This window comes from Ursus maritimus, unplaced genomic scaffold, assembly GCF_017311325.1.
Source record: "Ursus maritimus isolate PB19 unplaced genomic scaffold, ASM1731132v1 scaffold_31, whole genome shotgun sequence".
Lineage (NCBI taxonomy): Eukaryota > Metazoa > Chordata > Mammalia > Carnivora > Ursidae > Ursus > Ursus maritimus.
Genome location: NW_024425675.1, coordinates 22,360,895 through 22,381,321, shown reverse-complemented (window position 1 = coordinate 22,381,321; position 20,427 = coordinate 22,360,895). Strand labels below are relative to the sequence as shown.

The following is a 20,427-nucleotide window of genomic DNA, read 5'->3' as shown; positions in this document are numbered from 1 at the left end:
TGATGCATGTTTAAATTTGCTTTCTTTCTTCCTAACCAGTGTGTGTCCTAAAAATCAGCGCAGAAGAGTAATAAACACAGGGTAGTAGTGACAGGCCCGAGTTCAAATTCAAATTCCTCTCCTTTGGAACCTGGGAAAGGTTAGTGAGTCACTGTGTTCCTGGGTTATTTTCTTCCTGAGTTAAAAACTGGGGTGGTGGGATAATAATTCTTCCCCCAGGGTGACTGTAAGGACGTGCTGGCCAGCACGCAGTCCGGGCTTCCTAACGGCAGCCTCTTTGGCCAGCGCCCTCTTAGCTCCAGGTTGCGAGTGATTCCGCTTCATCCCGCCCAGGCTTCTAGTTGGATCCGTGCTCTCTGTGTCGTGTCTCTGTGTCCTCAGTAGTCTCCTGAGTTTTTCCTTCGGCCACGAACGATGAGACGGGAACGGGAGAGCATCTCTCCCCACCCGCCCAGCATCTCACACACTTCCTCATTCTAGCAATCTCGCTCTGGGGCATCACTTTGGAGTGACCGTCCGGAATGCCTATCCTCCACGGTTCTTTTCTCTCCGGTACCGTCCTGCAGCGGGACTGCCATGTGTCCAATCTTTGGTTCCCCGCAGCGCCCAGCATTGTACCCAGTGGAGCATAATTGTGGCAACGGCATTGCAGACTGTACTTTCAGGAAGCACATGATGAAATTACTTTCTGAGGATGCGTGTGTGCCTGGGTGTGATGGCATAATCCTGCCACGTACCCCACTTGGCTCCCTGCTCCTCTTGCTGTCTGTAGGAGGACACGTCCCAGTCCTGTTCCGGCACCTTCTTTGCAGACCTCTGCTTGTTTTCAAGCAGTTTCCTTTCTGGAAGATCTTTGAGCCAACTTGAGCTGTCACTTCTGTCATCTCACAGTTGTGCGTTGTCCTCAGAGAGGAGCGGCACCCTGAGAAAATTTGGCATTTTGACGAGGACTTGACTTTTATGAAGCAGTGTCTTGGCAGCCGGCCCCTTGCACCAGTGAACTAGCTACACCATTAAAAAAAAACTTGTGAACTTTTGGGGAGGCTAAATGTGGAGAGGAGCTCTATATGTTTTGATTCTAAGTCATCAGGTCTTTTTATGACTCGTCTTTTCGGAATGAGATTCAACCACAGTAGTTTCGGCACTTGCTGCCCTGTAATCCCCAACCTCACGAAAGACTGACTAGTCAGTGACCGTGCTTTCAGGCCTCTACATTGTACGGTGTTCGACGCGGCTCTTGGAAGGCTCTTTCAATACGAGATAACCTAGTTCAGAAGCAGTTCTTTTAAGCAAGTGTTATTTTTAAAAGAAGAGACAACATGAATGCCTGATGTTAAATGAGAGTATCCTAAAGTTTTCAAACACTGGTTGAAGGCTTGCCTGGGGTATAACAGATCTTTACACAATGGAAACTTTTCTCCTGAGCCAGTGCAAGCTTAAAATGAAAATAGCTGCTTCAATAGGCTTGTTCCGGCTGCCCGCGTGGCGCCCATGATGAGCGGGGCTGTTCCAAGAGGGCAGAGGATGCGGTCTTTAGCACCAAGAGGCTGGCTGTTTCTCTTGTAAGGAAGTCTTCCTCTGAACACTCTTTAATGAAAGGCAGAGCCAGAACGAGAACAGGTTGGCCAAATCTTGAAATCCTTGAGTGAGAGGATACCTTACAAATGTGTTTTTCCCCCTTTGGCACTTAAGAAGGACGGCTTCTGTGCAGCACAAGGCAACACGTCTTTGCAAGGTTGGGCGGGTGGTTCTAGAACTTACCGCCTCAGTCGATGATGTGGATTCAGGACGAAAGTTTCTAGAAGAATTTGGAGACATTCATAAATGATAGCTGTTTAAGGGAACGAAGGAAGCTTTGGGTGTAGACTTCCCAATATTCTTAATCCCTTCAGGCTGGGATTGGAGCACACATCTCACAAAACGCCCAAGGACAGACAGCTGCTTCCTGCCACTGTGCTTGGGTGCCGTTTCTGCGTGTAGCCCTGCAGCCTGCAGGCCTCCTGGGGCGTCCTCTAGAAGAGCAGGTGACCACCTGCTTGAAAAGTGTGGGAAACTCTTAATACCCACAGCTCTTAAGGGACTTGGTAACGCACATTCTTCTTTGAGGGCAGATTAGAAGCACCCCGAATCCTCAGACATACCTCCTGTTCATTTTTATCTCTAACTTGGGCGAAAACAATGATCCAGATTCATTGCTGAGTGTTTGGAGATTTACTGTTCAGTGAACTGTCCTGCAACCCTCCCTTCTCCCCGAGCTAACAAACATCATGGCCCTGCAGTCACATAATGAGCCTGTGGTCAGACAGCAGTTGTCAGCTCCTGATTACCCCCTTCCTTCTCCAAAGCCTTTGATTGCCTTTTGGCCTCTCCCATTTGTCATGGAATAAGAAGGTAGAGCAAGCAGTGGTGAACACTGTCTGCGTGGCGAGGTTAGGTGACGTCCGGGTCATAGACAGCAGTCAGACACAGTAGAGGCTGGATGATTCCAAGGAGAGGGAACAGAACCGAGGGTAGAAAGGAGAAGCAGGGGCACCTGGGGGGCTCTGTTGGTTAAGCGTCTGCCTTCGGCCCAGGTCATGATCCTGGGATTGAGTCCCCTGTTGGGGTCAGGAGGGCGCTGGGTGGCGGGCACAGGCAAGGCGGCTCTGGCTTAGTCAGGACTTTATAATACCGTGGTTGGGGGAGCTGCAGGCCACCAGGGAGCCCAGTGGGGATCCTTCGAAGCCGTGGTTCTTTAGATCTATAATCAAAACTGGGCGCCCATCTCATCCCTCAGTGGTTGGTTTGTGTCTCTTTCCGGCCAGAAGTATGGGTTTCAGTTGGCCCTGGTGAACACTCACCACAGTGACCAGCTCGAGGCCACCATAATGAAGCCCTTACCCTGCCCTGTGGGAGTGCCCTGTGCACTTCTGGTCTCTCGCAGGGGAGAGCCGGGTCAGGAGCTGCCCAGAGGCCCATGTCTATGTGCTTCTCTCCGCCCCTGTTGGGCTTCAGCTGCAGGGGTGGGGGCGTCTCTCATCAGCTTAGGTCAGTGAAGCCTTGCTCAAGTGTCTGGAAGGTCATTTTAATGTGTGGAAAAAGCAAGTGTGAGGGGCGCCTGGGGGCTCTGTCGGTGAAGCGCCTGCCTTCGGCTCAGGTCATGATCCCAGGGTCCTCGGATCGAGTCCCGAGTTGGGGCTCCCTGCTTAGCCAGGAGTCTGCTTCTCCTTCTCCCTCTATCCCTCCCCCCTGCTCGTGCTCTCTCTCTCATGCTCTCTCTCTGACAAATAAATAAATAAAATCTTAAAAAAAAAAAGGCAAATATGAACATCAAATCACACTCTGCCAAAACAAATACTCTAGGCTGCTTGCCTGCGAGGTCTTGGTTCATCTCAAGAATATTTCTAGCCAAACACACACATGAAAAAATGTTCAACATCATTAGCCATCAGGAAATACAAATCAAAACCACCTTGAGATACCACCTTACACCAGTTACAATGGCAAACATGGACAAAGCAAGAAACAATTGTTGGAGAGCATGTGGAGAAAGGGGATCCCTCCTACATTGTTGGTGGAAATGCAAGTTGGTGCAGCCACTCTGGAAAACAGTGTGGAGGTCCCTTAAAAAGTTAAAAATTGAGCTACCCTATGACCCAGCAATTGCACTACTGGGTATTTATCCCAAAGATCCAGATGTAGTGAAGAGAAGGGCCATATGCACCCCAATGTTCATAGCAGCATTGTCCACAATAGCTAAATCGTGGAAGGAGCCGAGATGCCCTTCAACAGATGACTGGATTAAGAAGATGTGGTCCATATATACGATGGAATATTACTTAGCCATCAGAAAGAACGATTACCCAACATTTGCAGCAACATGGACGGGACTGGAGGAGATTATGCTAAGTGAAATAAGTCAAGCAGAAAAAGACAATTATCATATGGTTTCACTCATTCATGGAACATATGGAATAGCAGGGAGATCGGTAGGAGAAGGAAGGGAAAAATGAAGGGGGGGTAAACCAAGGGGGAAATGAACCATGAGAGACTATGTACTCTGGGAAACAAACTAAGGGTTTTAGAGGGGAGGGGGGTGGAGAGATGGGTTAGCCCGGTGATGGGTATTAAGGAGGGCACGTATTGCATGGAGCACTGGGTGTTATATGCAAACAATGAATCATGGAACACTACATCAAAAACTAAGGATATACTGTATGGTGACTAACATATCATAATTTTTTTAAAAAGAATATTTTTAGCCATCATAATCTTGGTTATGATTTTTTTTTTGTCTAGAATAGAGATGAATTCTACAAGTTCCTTTTTCTTCCTCACAAGGAGTTGCCACATTGTCTTATTTATTTATGAGAGAGAGCTAGAGGGAGGGAGGGCAAGTGGGGGGGGGAGCAGAAGGAGAGAGACAAGCAGGCCTTGTGCTGAGCATAGAGCCTGACTCGGGGCTCAATCCCACGACCCTGAGACCATGACCTGAACCGAAATTAAGACTTGTTCGCTCAATGGACTGAGCCACCCAGGCGCCCCAAGCCCAATTTCTTTGTTTAAATGAAAAACAAAACAAGGGGTGCCTGGGTGGCTCAGTCAGTTAAGCCTCCAAGTCTTGGTTTTAGCTCAGATCACTATCTCAGGGTCCTGAGATTGAACCCCGCATCGGGCTCCATGCTGAGCATGGAACCTGCTTGAGATTCTCCCTCTCCCGCCTCCTGCTTGCTCTCTCTCTCTCTCTCAAATAATAAATAAACCTAAAAAAAAAAAAAAAAGAAAAAAGCTTCAGAACTTAATTAATTCAGTACTTTTTTAGGCAACGTTTAGTATGAGTGTTTTGGGCTTCCTCGACTTTTTTGTTTAGCCAAAGGTTTTTTTTTCCTCTCCACATTTTCCCCTGAAATGAAACTCCTGTCCCAAATCTGCACTCCCGTAGGCATATCTAGGACTGTTGACTTTTAGAACTGTTGGTAACATTTGCTATAAAAGTCTGTCATCCAGGGGTGCCTGGATGGCGCAGTGGGTGGAGCATCGACTCTTGATTTGGGCTCAGGTCATGGTCTTGGTGTCGTGAGTTCAAGCCCCGTGTAGAGCTCCAAGCTCAACGCAGAGTCTGCTTGAGATTTTCTCTCTCCCTCTGCCCCTCCCCCCAACGCTTTCTCTCTCTCAAATAAATAAATAAATAAATAAAATCTCAAAAAAAAAAAAAAAAAGCCTGTCATCCATGGTACCTGGCTGGCTCAGTCAGTGGAGTATGTGACTCTTGATCTCAAGGTTGTAAGTTCAAACCCCACATGGGGTGTAGAGATTACTTAAATATAAAAATAAAATCTTAGGGACACCTGGGTGGTTCAGTCGGTTAAGCATCTGCCTTCGGCTCAGGTCATGATCCTGGGGCCCTGGGTTGGGTTCCCTGCTCAGCGGGGAGTCTGCTTCTCCCTCTCTCTCTCAGCCCCTCCCCCTATCTAGTGCGCCCTCTCTCTCTCTCTCTTAAATAAATAAAATCTTTTAAAAAATTTAAAAATAAAATCTTAAAAGTCTGTCATCCAACTTATCTGGATGTTCCTCTCAGAGCTCTGCTGGGACTAGGTAGACATTCCTTCTGTCATCTTCGTGCAGGAGTGGACAGACATCAGGAAGACCAGGACTTTGTATAGCATCCGTTATAATTACTTTAGTAGATTAAGCATTTTGAATTTTCTGGTTTGAATATAATAGAAATTATTTCTTCACAATTAATATACCTATTAGGGTAGAAAGGTATGTGCTCTCACATTCTTGAAACAAATGGTGTTTCCCTTGGAGACTTAGAGACATTACCTGAAGTCAGCATGGTGGGGTAGAATTGGGCAGGGAGGTACGGTTTTCTAGATAGTTCTTATAGATCTGGAGATTGGTAGCCCAAATTGGTACATTAAAAAAACCATTTATAGAAAGGGAATTAAAAAAAAAAATTCTCCTGTCAGCCTACTTCCTTCCAAATACTAACATAATTCTTCAATTCCCTTCTTCCAAAGAAAACTGCTGTTTTCGTTTACCTTCATTTCCTATCTACTTATCTTTGGAACTATCCTATCTTTGGAACTAAGTCAGCAAATGCTGCCTCCAAAAGCCCCACCAGCAAAGCAAGGACCACCACTGCCAGGGCTCCCTCCCCCCTCCATGGGGGCCACGAGGCCCCTACCTTCCTTGTTGCTATTTTCACTACGTGACCGCTCTACTGAGATACCATTCACATACCAGACAATTCACCCGTTTAAAGTTTGCTAGTCAGTGGTTTTTAGTAGGTTCACAGAGTTGGGGCAACCATCATCACAATCACACTTAGAACATTTTCACCGCCCCCAAAGAAACCCCACGCCCATTAGCAGTCACTCCCTGCTTCCCCCAACTCCCACAGCCCTGAGCAAACACTCAACTACTTCCTGGCTCTATCGATTTGCCTATTCTCAGTGCCCTGCTTTTCATGCTCTGCCTCTTCCCCAAGGCCCAGTCTTCCTCTCTCGCATCCCAGTCGGAGGCAGGCGACAGCGCAGGCATCTCCAGAGAACAAGAGGAGTAGATAGGAACCCTCTCCCACAAGGGCACGTGCCCCTTTTCTGGCCCCAGGTACCCTGCTCCCCTGCCCTTGGCGCTGGGCCTTTTCTCGGTTTCTGCCTTCTTTCCTCTCCCAGGTGTAGACAGAGGGGGGTTCATGTGGAGGGCAGCTTCTTGTTTGGGGAATTAGGCAGCAGACTGAGCCCACAGCTGTTTTTGGCTCTGTCCCTTAGGTCAGCACTCAAGGCCAGGCCAAGCACAGAGACGGTGCGTGGGGATACACGGCAGCCTCAGGGCCTGTTCTGTTTGTACTCCAGCCTCTGACTCTGGGGAGAGACCTCAGATGGGTTGGGGGTGCAAGAATGTGAGTCTTCCAGGACCCAGGCCTCTGACCTTGAATACGTATCGGATTAAAACCAGAAATGAATAGCATAAAACAAAAAAGCAAGAACAGACTAGTTCTAGCCTTGGCCACTGTACTGAGTAGTTGTATGATCTTGGGGTCATTTTATTGCCCCTGAGCCAGCGTTCACACCTTCTAGTGAGGGAGCTGGGCTGATTGGTCTGTGTGTTGTGTCTTTCAGCCTGTGGGTCCTACAGTCTGCCCTAGAACACAAAATGGTTGTGTAGGAGCTGCCCTTTCTAAGCCCGTTTTCCAAATGAAATATACGTTGGGATTTCTTGCTCTGAGGTTGGATTAGACCTGTGGGGGTTATATACTCTGCTCGTACTTTGCACCCCTCACTCAGTGTGGTAGTTGGCATGTGTCTTAAGCTGAAGGTCTGTTGCAGGCCAGTTGCCCATTTAATTCTGCTGTCTATACACCTAACCAAAATAGATTATCTAAAAATCTTGTGCATAGCCCTGTTGAAACACTGAGTTGGGAAAGGCAAAGTAGGAGGAAGAGGGTAAGAGCATTAATTTATTTCCTTACACATTTTATTTGGTTATGGTTGTTCTCATCATCACGTCATCCTAATAGCATCTGAGATGGTTGTAATTATTAACTACGGGGACTTTTGTTATGCTAAGAGCCCTAATGATTTTTAGACTTGCAAGTTTTTTTCTGTTGAATCACTGAGCTAAACTACTTTGCATGGATAGGAGCAACATGAGAAATGTCTTCGGGTGAGTCTGGGAAAGCAGGAGAGGGAGGAGCGCATGTGCTGAATGGATGGGGGACAGGATGGTCTGGAAAGAATAAGGTGTGGAGAGAAAAGATGAGGCAGGAAAGCCTTACACCATCCATGGTGACCCTTCGGATGATCCCACCAGCCTTCAAGAAACTCTAGAAAAATCACAAAATGAACGGTGTCGCCGGATTTCATATGAAGCTTTCCAGTTCTGGTTGCCAGAGGGACAAAGCAGACAGACGTGGTGAAGACGCAGCTGACCTTTTGGTCACAGTGACAAGACAGCCTGCAAGCTCTGTGGGTGGTCGGGGCCGGGGGGCATTGATATCTGAGGCTCCTCTCTAAGTGTGAAGTCTGGTAGAGCTGGAAAGCTGGATGAGGAACAGCTGTAGTAGAGAATTTAAATGAAAAGCGGATTCTACATTTTACATCTTTCTGAAATCCCATCTCCTCCTCTCTCTTCCCATCACCCCTGCTGTAGTTTAGGTGACCTTGAGATCCCGTCCAGATTGCGTCCCACATCCAGTATTTCCCACACGATAGCCAACATGATCTCTCAAACACAGATCTACCCACCCCATGTCCCTTTGTGTTCGACTCTCACCCACTTTTTTCAGATTATTAATATCTTTCAGATACTATTTCCTCGCCAAAGTGTTCCAGATCAGACCCCTTCCCCAAACATGTAGATTGACACCCGTTTCCTTAACACCCCATAGTCACCTCGTTGGAGCCACTGCCAGACTCTGAAGTAACCACCTCTTTTCTTAGCTAAAGCCCTCATTAGATGGTCAAGTAGACAGCAAGAACATTATTTACACTGTTATATTTACATTGCCTGATGCGTAGTAGATGCTCAAATATTTGAATGTATGATTCAGTAGATGCTATGGAGTCGGCTGGAGGTGTGGTGCCATTGGAGGTGTGGTGACCATGAAGGATAAGTAAGATGTGACTATGCAGAGACAGACACTGGGAGACATGAAAACAGGCATAGGAGATGGCAGGTGATTTGATGTGTTTAGAGGACAGAACAAGAGTTGGCGGACCACAGCCTGTAGGCCAACTCTGGCCCCCCACCTGTTTTTATAAATAAAGATTTATTATAACAAAGTTAGGCTTGTTCATTAACACACTGTCTATAACTTTCACAGTACATGGACAGAGTTGAGTAGTTGTCACCATAAAGCCTGAAAAGGCCAAAATATTTACTCTCTGGCCCCTTACGGTACATGTTACCATCCCTGGAATAGAGTAGAAAGGGGAGAGTAGTAGGAGATGAAATGTGAAAAGTAGGTAGGGCCAGATCCTGGAATTCTCAGAATGAAGTGTGAATTCCTTAGTCATATGTTCTGTAAGTGACCATACTAGATTTTTTTAAACCCATTTCTCCTGTGCTCAATAGAAAGTACTCAGTCAGGAACATTTTGTGCCCATTTTCCCTCACAGTACCCTGCCCCTTTTCTAATGCCCCTCACGCTGACCCTGCTCTTAGAGGGAATATTGAAGTTCTCAGGGACTGTCCACTGCTAGGTATGCAGACTGATATATTACACAGACCTAGTTCATATGAATCTGCTCTAATTTCAGCTAGAGAAGAAGTATTCTTAAATTCAGTCTTTCCTGCTCCCCCCCTCCAAAATCTCAGGAAAGGTGGAGCAAAAAGATAAGCTAGGAACTAAAATTAAAATCTTAGGGCATATTGTTTTAAAAGTTGACATTTTAAAAAGAAAGGTATACAAAACCTGATCACCAAGAAAGGAAAACAAGAAGCCAATCTGTCTAATGAATACAGATGCAGAAATCCTAAACAAAATATTAGCAAATCAAATTCAGTGATGTATAAAAAAGATAACATTACAACCAGATTGGACTTGTTCCAAGAATGCAAGGTTGGTTTAATATTGAAAAATCAACCATTGTAATTCAGTTTCATTAACAGAATAAAAGAGAAAAAGCATATGAGCATGTCTCCTCAGTCTCCTCAGCCAGATCATTCTTTCTGTGGGGAGCTGTCCTGTGTGCTCTAGGCTATTGAGCACCCCACCCACTAGATGCCAGTGACACCCACCCAGTTGTGACAACCAAAAGTGTCTTCAGACATTGCCAGGTGCCCTGTGAAGGGTAACATCACCCCCAACAGAGTATCACCCTAATACATAAAGAAAATGATTTGACAAAATCTACAATTATTACATTAAAACCAACATACTCAGCAAACTAGGAATAGAAGAAAACTTTCTTAATCTGATAAAAGTCATTAAAAAAAAAAATCTACAGCAGGGGCGCCTGATTGGTTCTGTTGGTGGAGTGTGGGACTCTTCATCTCAGGGTCGTGAGTTCGAGCCCCACGTTGGCAATAAACTTTACTTAAAAATAAATAAATAAATAATAAAACTTTATAAAAAACCTACGGCAAACATGATACCTAATGGTGAACTGAAAGCTTTCTCTCTGATACTGGGAACAAGACAAAGATGCCACTTCTATTCAGTCGACTTGAGAACCCAGCCAGTACGATAAGGCAAATGAAAACAAATGAATGGGTCGCAAAATTAATGGAAAGGAGGAAATAAAAATCTCTCATGTGCAGACGCCGTTGTGTTTGTAGAAAACTGAAAAGAATCTACAAATAAACTGTCAGGATTACACAGCAAATTAGTTGAATTTACTTATTACAAGAACAGTGTACTTTATATTTCTATATACCAGCAGCAATTAGAAAAATTTTAAAGTGACACCATGACTCCATTGATGGAGCATGCAACTCTTGATCTCCAGGGTATAGAGTTTACTTAAAAAAAAAAAGCAACAACTAAAAATTAAAAAAAAAATGTTTTTAAGTGACATTTATATTAGCATCAAAAAACATCAAATACCTAAGAAGACATACAATGTCAACTGCATAAAATCTCAGCTGGAAACTCAAGACATTCTTGAGGAAAGTGGAGGAACCAAATCAACGCCCACCCAACGTTAGTGCGTCAGTATTTCCCAGAGTGTGTGTAGACACATAGACTGGAGGCCCTCAATGTGTTTGATTCAGCAGATCGGAGGTAGGGTGCAAGAATTTGTAGTTCTAGGTACCCCATATTGGAAGATTCAAAAAACATTGGGAAATTCAGTTCTCCTCAATTTGAGGAACTTCTGTGTCGTTCCAAAGTCCCAGCAGAGGTGCGTGTGTATATGGGAGTAGGAAACTGACGAGCTGATACTAAAATTTACATGGAAATGAAAAGGGCCAGAAGAGCTAGCACAGACTTAAAGGAGAACAGCAACACTTGGAGGGCTTTAAACTGCCAGATAACGAGACTTACAATAATTAAAACAGTGTTTATGGGGCATCTGGGTGGCTCAGTTGGTTAAGCGTCTGTCTTCTGCTCAGGTCCTGATCTCGGGGTCGTGGGATCAAGTCCTTCTCCCTCTGCTTCTGTCTTTCAACCCCCACCCCTTCTCTTGCTCTCTCTCGCTTGCTCTCTCTCAAATAAATAAAAACTTTAAAAAATAAAAATAAAACTGTTTTATTGGTATATGAACAGATAATTGTCATAGACAGACATAAACAGACCCCACACGTGTACTGTCACCTGACATCCAACCAAGGCCACCTATAGTGGAGAAAGGATGGTCTTTCCAAGGCCCGGTGCTGGAATAATAGGGTATCAATTTAGAAAACAATGAATCTTGACCTCACGCCACACACAGAAGTTCATTCCAGATTAATTGTAGCACTGAACATGAAAAATACTGCTTCTAGAAGAAAACAGGTGAATATCTCCATGACCATGGAGTAGGTCGTGGTTTCCTAAATAGGACCCAAAAAACTCTAACCATGAAACACTACACTACATAACTTTAAGGACTAGTCATCAAAAGACCCTCGTTAAGAAAGAGAAAAGGCAAGCCAGTGAATAGCAGAAGGTATTTGCAACAGATACAGCCAACAAATGAGGTTTATCTAGTATGGGTAGTACTATATTTTTTAAAAGACAACTTGATAAAAACAGGCAAAAGATGTGAACGGGCGGGACTTCATAAGAGGATCTCCAAATAGCCACTTAAGTATTATTAAAAAAAAAAAAAAAAAGCATGCAACACTGCCTTCTTGGGAGTGGATGGAAAATCACGATGGGACGCTGGCACGTTCCTGCCACAGAGGGAGAGCCAGCAGGCCTCCTGGCGGGAGTGCACCTGGGACAAGCACTTGGGACAGCTGTTTGTCTATGTCTACCAAAGCAGACACATGTCTGTGACCCAGCAACGGTACATGGGTTTATATCTGGTGGGGGTATATTGCTGCTTCTCCCTAGCAGTGCTCCACTCTGTCTGCTGACCCAGCCCATGCCATTCTGTCTGCCCACCGAACCCGGCTGCAGTCAGTCGGCTTGCCCTGAATCCTCCTGCCTTCAGGATTAAACTCATACAGCCAAGCCAGCTTGAGAATTTTGCATGTATTCTTGGGTTGATAATATCAAAAACAAATGAATGCCTTAAACCGGCTCTAAATTCGTGAAGCCTGCAGGTTTTTTGATGGGCCTGGGAATCAGGTGCTTTGGGTGGGCATTTGTGTAACCTCTCAGATCCCAGTGTGAAAAGCACTCTCCTGCACCACCTGGGTCAAACAATTTTTTTTCTCTTTTTTTTTAAGTAGGCTCCCAACGTGGGCTTGAACTCACGACCCTGAGAGCAAGACGTGAGCTGAAATCAAGAGTCAGATGCTTAACCGATTGAGCCACCCAGGTGCCATCCAGCCACCCCACCCCCATTGGGGTCAGCTCTTAATCACGTTTGCTTCTACAACTTTTTTTGTTGTTTTATCAAAGTTTTCACTCATAGAGGGTCAAGTAGTTTCATAGGGTTATGAAAAGCACCGTCCTCCCATTTCCTACTTAGTAGAAGACATGATCTTTTTTCCTTAAGATTTCATTTATTTTTTTGAGAGAGAGGGAGCAAGCAAGAGAGAGAGCACTAACGAGGAGGGTGCAGAGGGAGAGGGAGACAGACAGACTGCCCGCTGAGCGGGGAGCCCAATGTGGGGCTCTATCCTGGGACCCTGAGATCATGACCTGAGCTGAAGACAGACGCTTAACCCACTGAGCCACCCAGGCGCCCCTAGAGAACACAACTTTTAACTCACCCTGTTTCTTTGTTAGTTGCCTTCATCCCTCTCCCACTGTCACTATGGACATTTTACTATAAATCCTGTCGGTATTTCTAAGTATGCAGATATTTAAGTCAAATTGAGACAGCTCCATTTTTCTATCTGCATTTTTTTCACTTAGCTTATATTCTTTTGAAAACACCATTTATAATATTCCATCCGTGAATGTGCCTCGATTAGTTTAACTACATACACCATTATTATTGGACATTTGGGGTTGTTCCTTGTTTTGTTTGTTTCCTTGCTACAATGAATACGAACATAATTCATATATCTGTGTGTGTATGTGTGCGTATTACTATAGGCAAATGGATTCATAGATACATGCCTTTTCTCCTAACTTTAGTTTCCTGTGGTTAATAACCGCTCGGGTTTTATTTGCTTGCTTCATGTTCTTCGCCCTCTGGCGGGCTCTGAACTAGACTGGTTGGTCATTGCACCGCTGACATCTTGGGATTCCCTTTGGCTTTCTCTCATTCTCTCCTGGTCCCCAGCTCCCGGGGCCTTTCTCAGTTTACTCCCTTGTCTAGGGGAGCAACCGCACTCCCCCACCACACTGCAGAAGCTTCGTGAGAAAGGCATACGCGGGAGATCCATTGTGAGGCCTCACATGTCTTAAAATCATCTTTATTTTACGATCACCTTCTTTGGGTAAGGCATAAAATTCTAGTTCTCAATTCACTCGGAATTTTGAAGGAATCATGACATCGTCTTCTGGCTTCTGATATCGCTGACGAGAAGTCTGTTGCTGTTGCAGTTCTTGGTCTTTTGTTTTGTGACCTGATTTTTGCTCTGGGAAGCGTTCGGGAGCTTGGTCCTCAGCATCCCGAGATTTCAGTGATGTGCCCTGATATATGTCTGTTTCATTCTTGTTCGTCAGGTTGTTCTGATGATGACCTTTCCATCTGGAAACTCAGAGCCTTCAATTCTTTTACTTAATTATTTTGATACTTTCTTCCCCTCTACTTTTCTGATTTATCTTTCTGGGGCTCTCATTATCAGATGTTGGCCCTCCCATATTTATCCTCTAATTTTCTTCTGTTCCCTGGTTTTCTTTTGTTTTTTTTAATTGTCTCTTTGTTTTACTTTACTCATTTCTCTACTTTATCTTGGAGGCTTTGGTTTTATTTTTTTAGTTCTGCTGTCCTAGTGTTAATTTCTAAGAGGTGTTTTGGTCCTCCGGGTTTTTTGTTGTTGTTGTTTTAAGAGAAACATATTTTTGATGGATTCAGTATCCCCTCATCTCTCTGAGGATATTAATAGTCATCTTTTAGAGATTGTCATCAGTGCTCCATAGTTTGTTTTTGGAGGTTGTTTTCTTTTCCTTTTGGTTTGTTCGGGTATGTCTTTCATGGTAAAGGTTTTTCTCAGCTGCCCAGTGATCCTTCTGCGTGTGCACATGCTTAGAGAGGACGTTGAGAAGCTGATTAGAAATTCTGTGTGGTGGGGGGCGGAGGGGGGGGGTTGTTGACTGTGGTCTTAGCTACTGTAGGGGGATCCTGCTGAGCTGCTTTGTTGGGGAACCCGGGGGGGTCGTAGGGTCGGCCCATTTGGCTTCATTTACTCTCCGTTTCATGATCCTTCACGATCAGCTCTCTTCAAATCCCTCTTTTACCTTCTTTAAGAAAAAACATCTAGTTTTCTGCAGGGGTGACCTCATTCCTGCTGAACCAATTCTCTTTCCACTGTCCTCTTGCCCCCAACCCCCGCAGAACTGCTCTGCACCCCCAGTGCCTGAGCTGGCGGGCGGCGGAGGGGGGGGGGCCTCCCCTGTCCTCAGCAGGGTGGTTACTGGGATCCAGCAGCTGCCGGCTGGAACTCAGCTTCCCTGGGTCTTCAGAGTCGGTTACTCCTGTCCTGCTGCTGCCTAACTTCCACATTTCGTGGCTGCTGTCTCCTTTCCTATTATTTTCATCTTTGTGATGTGTGCCTTTAAAACAAATAAATCCTGTTGTTGTATCGAGGTTTCCTGAGGATGAGGACATAAATATGTGCATTCACGTCGCTATCTTTAATCAAAGGTGTCCCCTCCACTACTATTATGGGACGACATCTGAGAGCAGTCAGTTGAGAACAGTGTTCCAAGGAGATCTGAAGAAGAGTTATATTTTTTGTCATTGACTCACCAGGAACCATAAGGCTAGAGTTGGGAATAGGTTCTAAGACCCTTTCTTTGCTATAGCTTCTGGGCAGTGTTCTTTTTCACGGAGGTGCAATGGGGAGGGACACGCTTGTCGGTGGGGACCCCATTTAGGGACCTCTGAGAGGGCTGTGGAGTCTATCCTGGGCTCTGCACAGATCCTGACTTTGTCTTATTTTTTCTCTTCCGTGAAACAACTGTTTGCTTTATCCCTTCTATTCCCAATCCCTGCACCTGTTGTGTAGGATGACGAGAGCCTGAAGTACCTGACACATGAGGAAAAGGATGTCATCCTGTTTTTTGAAGAGACCATTGATTCCCTGGAAGACGACTTTGAGGAGCAAGTCCTGTGTGACAGCCACTCTCCGGGGTCTCTGGAAGAGCATGCTCCCGGTCACTCTGAGCTGGGAGAGGTCATCGATTTAGTGCAGCCAGCACCGGAGGCAGGAGAACCGGAGTGCCTCACGGCTGGGACGGAGGCCGCAGGTGAGATCTTCCCCTGCGTGTGGCCAGTATGGACGTGGTGGGGCTCGTCGGGTTTCTGCAGGGTAGAAGCTTGCTCTTGGTAGAGTGTCCAACCACGTAGATGCTTTCATAGCATATTAGAAGAGAGCACATGAAGGGAAATTCCGAAAGGGCCAAAGTAAAGAATGAGACTAGCTGGCCACACAAATCAATTCTTATATGTATTAAAAAGGAAAGAAAGAAAATTGGAAATGGCTTCCAGGTATAACAATTCTTTCTACGAAGAAAACGTACAAGGTACTTATATTTCAGCCCTCGGGTTTGATCTCAGGTTTTGGGCAATCTTATACCCCTGTTTCTCTAGCATGATTTCTCAAAGCATGATTTTCTCAAAGTCAGCAGCTTCAGGAAAACAGGAAAAGAGCAGACAAGAGTTTGGCTCAGCATCTAGTAGGCTGTAGGTTTGGAGGTTTGCTTGATTCAGGGCGGCTCAAAGGAGAGGCATGCTTTTTGTCTTTTAAACCCTGTGAGAAGACCAGATGGGGTGGACCAGGTGGGATTGTCTGGTGCTGTTTTTCCTGATTGGAAAAGATACTGGAAATAAACTTGGGCAAGGGGATAAGGATTGGAAGGATGAGGGAGAAACAGAAGCAGAAGTACTTTGGCGCTTTCTACAAAATACTGCCATTTGCCACAAGCCTCTAGAAATAATTTTTCTTTCGTGTGTGTGTGTGCGCACGCGCGCGTGCAAGGCCACGTATTACATCGAATTTCACAGACCGGGGTTCTAGACTCCAGAGGTGGAGTTTCGTCTGCAGCCATGTCAGCAAAGAAGAGACTAAGATTTTCCCATTTTTATCACACTTCTTTGAAGTGTAGTTCCTAAAGTTAATTTGAACTGCTGATCCTTTAAAAATGCCAGATCACGTCCTTGTGCCAAGGGAAACACTCACGGAGACCAAGCCGCCCTGCCCATCCGTCTCTAACAGGGTACTCTCACAGCGGTTGTAAGTGCCTGCCCCGGCAAGCATTGTGTGGGAGTCTGAGCATAGGGATACATCAGACGCGGCTTACGGTTCTGCAGCAAAACACAGGTGCATGAATGTAAGTGCAGACAGCACTGGGCAACCTGCCGTCACACCTGTCAAGGGTGTAGTAGAGGCTCAGAGGCTGGCGTATCGAGTTCTACCCGGGGCTGTCTGATACACCCAGCCTGTGTTCGTCTAGAGAAACCTGAGGCAGGGGTGCCCCCCAACCTTCCCGCCTCCATTTCCCCTCGGTAACACCCCCTCCCTAAGGTGGGCTCTTAGTCCCTCCTGGTGCACACGTCCTTAGAAGCCTGCAGGCTCAGTGGGCACCCCAGGGACTGAGCATTCAGACTGGAGTCTCCCGCCATCACCGACTGACGCCTTCTCATCACGTGGTGGTGAGACTCACGTAGGATGTTCTCCTTCACTGGGCCATGGAGTTTAGCTGACAGGATGCTGACAGTGCTGCTGACGTTGGCATTATATCCCTTGGAGGCCCTTGTCAGTTCAATAAGAAGGAAATGGGATGCATTTATTTTTACCTAAGCTGGTAGCTGATGAGGATTCTGCCTCCTTTTCAGGGGCTGGCCCTGCCGGGAAGGAAGACATTCCCGTCCTTGAAGGCAGGAACCCAGAAGCCGACGGTCCTCCCCCGCCAGACTCCACAGCTCCAGAGGCCCCTCCAGTGCCGCCCACCCAGCCTGTGGTAGCAGTGGCCACGCCCCCCAGAAAGGAGCTGCCGGCTCCCACTCCCCCCACAGAGCACCCCAAACTGCCCCGCTCCGTTCCCACCCCACTGGTGATCGCTCAGAAAATGTCCGAGAAGTTAGCTGGAAGTGAAACACTTTCACCCGCGTCCCCCTCCAAGGAGGGCAAGCCTGGGGAATGGAGGACACTGCCTTCGGGAGCCCCTCGGAATGGGGACCCCTTCCTATGGCACAGACACACGGCCCAACCCCTGCCCAAGATCCACCGCTTCCCGAGCAACATCAGTGTGACCAACAGCGCGGGGAAGGAGTTCAACAAGACCATCTCCAAAGCAGCCGTCAACGTGCAGGAGCGGAAGGCCCGGGTCTTGGCCAACATCAATGGCGTGTCTTTCCTGACCACGGGGGAAGCGGAAGACCGGGCCCCCAGGGCTGATGTTGCCGAGCAGGGCAGAAGCATCCAGAGCAAGCCAGGCCCGGTCCAAGAAGCCATGTCCATGCGGCCCGGCGGCCACACCGGCACCCAGCAGTCCAGAGGCGTGCAGACAGAAGAGTGCCCGCCGATGGCCAACGGCTTCCAGAGCATCCACGACGTCCTCAAGAGTGAGCCCAGTGCCTTCGTCTCGACTGGAAAAACTGTCACCTTCCGTCCAGACCCGGCGCTTGCCAGCAAACTTGCACGCCAGAATGCCAGCAGGAGCCTTTATGAGCACCGGCAGCCGGACTGTGGCCAGGATGCCAGAAAGCGGTCGGGTTCACTGCCCAGGGCTGTTGGGTTCAGGCCCCAGGGCATCACTGTCCAGTTCTCTGGCCGTGGCTCCACAGAGGAGGCCCGCCGGGAGGCCCTGCGCAAGCTCGGCCTTCTGAAGGAGAACTTGTGATGGAGGATGGGGTGGGGCTGGAGAGGCACGATGGCCAGACCCGCGTGGCCTAACACGGATGTGCTTGCATGAGGAGCAGTGGCCACGGTCCCAGGGCTGTGCCCTGTGGAGGACAAGAGAGGACAGGTGCCAGGACTCCACAGTCCAGGCAGAGGGAGTGGGGACAGAAAGTGCTGCCTGACGCCACTGCCACATCGGAGCAGGACGATCCTCCCGGGAGAGTCCAGCCCCGTATCTTGTCTTCCTTTTTCCAGGAGCTCAGAGAAGAACCCTGACAACCCTAATACCATATCTTTTTTTTTTTTTTTTTTTTTTTTTTTTTTTTGGATTTAGAAGGAGGGTGATTGGGTCTGATTTGTTATTCTTCAGTCTCTCATCTAGACTCTTATCCCCAGGACATGACGCCCAAGCCAGGTTACATTTCTGACATTCAATTATCCACGAAAGGGATCTTCTCTTCCTCTTCTGAGAAAATAAAACGGAAATGCCCAATTTTCATAACATCTCAGAGCATCTCCTTTGGTTTTTCTGTTTGGTTTTCAGGGGTAAAATTTGGTGTGTTAGCCCTAGATGTGCCCTTGCTTTTGGATATAATCTGGTTTGCCCATTTGTTGTTTGTTTTTTGTTTTGTTTTGTTTTTTTTTAATTGAAAACTGAAATGAACCCTTCAGAGTATGATTTACTGTAATTTTGAGTTACGGGAGTGGAAGGAAAAGGTTGGATTTGGAAAAGGTGGTAATTTTCATCAGACTACGGGGGCTGTCACTGGGAGATACGTGGGTGAGCGTGTATTGTGTATATACCTGTACATAATGTGTGTTTATAGAAGTGTGTTCACACGCACATACATTCGTGAGTCCACATCCGTAGACTTCTTAAGACCCTATCAAGTAACTTCAAGATGCAAGCCCTTCCTACTCTCTTGACGGATGCGGCTGTCCCAGCTGCGACGGGGGACACAGAGATGGGTACCTTTAAGGGCACGTCTCCATAATCAAGAGAGCTTCTTGCTCACGCATGTGTTGCTCTGTGCCCAAGGAAGGTAATACTCCAAGTAGGCTTCTAGAGAAGCAAGATAGTTCCTTTTTTTTTCGTGAAGAACATTTTTAAGGATGTATCCCCTAATTTTAACCTGATTTCTATTTATCACCCAATTTTAGTTGTGCATGTTCCAAGGTAGCTAGTAAACAGAAGGAAACAAAAACATTCTTGAGATCCCTCCTATTCTGTGAGCAAGATCTCAGGATTAGTTTTAAAGGGGAAAAAACCCCAGCAAACTAGGTTCCACAGTCTGAGAAGAACTGCTTTTCTCCCAGACTGTGTGTTATAGGCTGAGTTGTAGCCACAAGCATTCTTATTAAAACTATTTAAGGCTGGAGTCTTAAGCCTCTAAAAATAGGCTAGGAAGGGCCGCAATTGCAAGTCACGCCCTTTTGTTATTATGTCTCAGCCCCTGTCACAGAATCCATTTCCTCCTGTTGAGTATTATTTAAATTAAAACTTTTAAATGCCCCGTAAAGCATGTCATTCATAGTATTCAATTTGCCTTGTAAGTTACATAAAATGGTTGTCATTTTTTCCCTTAGAACTACAGTATCTAGTGTCTTCATCCCGCCCGTGTCCTCCTGAAACAATCTTATAGATTCTTGAAGGTTGTAATTTAAATAGGTGCTTTGATTCTACAGGTTTTTAAAAGAGTTTTTATTGTACTCTTATTTATGTTGCATTTGTTTGAAGAATTCTGGAGGGCTGTATTACCTTTTCACGAAGTGAGATGCCATACACAGTGTTTAAAAATAGAGGGTCTTGATATGGCTAACATTTTAAATATCCTTTAGATATGAGAATTATCTCTTTTATGCTATCCTGTGACTTCACTGTGATTAAGGTCAACGTGACTATATATTGGTATATTTGTTCTCATAATGACGTTTTGGAAAAATAAATTTAGAGATTTATCTTAAGGATAAACAGCTTTGTTTTTGCATTTTATTCTGGCACTCAGTTATTTTCTTTTAAATGGTTATATCCTTCCCTTGCATTTATTCATAATTATACCGGCTATGATTCTGGCCATTTCTTATGCCCAAAACCCTAGTAATTAAAGCCATGTGTTTTGTACAAGGTTCAAATGATAGCTGTTAATGCAGTAACCTGTATGTGTACGGATCATGTTAACAAAAACATCTAGTTTAGGGGCACCTGGGTGGCACAGTCGGTGAAGCATCTGCCTTGAGTTCAGGTCATGATCCCGGGGTCCCCGGATCAAGCCCCGTGTCGGGCTCCCTGCTCAGCGGGGAGTGTGCTTCTGCCCCTCAACTCACTCATGTTTTCTCTCAAATAAATAAATTAAATAAACACCTAGTTTGCAGAGAGGCATTAGTTCCCTT

At 46.2% G+C, this 20,427-nt stretch overlaps 1 protein-coding gene across 2 annotated transcripts in view; it reads left to right on the top strand.

Annotated features, from left to right (window-relative positions):
- Positions 1-20,008, top strand: part of PROSER2 (proline and serine rich 2) — a 42,155-nt gene extending 22,147 nt beyond the window's left edge. For both annotated transcript variants that reach the window (XM_040645421.1, XM_008705433.2), the window contains exons 3-4: positions 15,202-15,442; positions 17,031-20,008. In XM_040645421.1, the coding sequence (XP_040501355.1) occupies positions 15,202-15,442; positions 17,031-18,037 (1,248 nt within the window). In that variant the 3' untranslated portion in view covers positions 18,038-20,008. The remainder of the gene's footprint in view (positions 1-15,201; positions 15,443-17,030) is intronic.
- Positions 20,009-20,427: the final 419 nt, after the last annotated feature.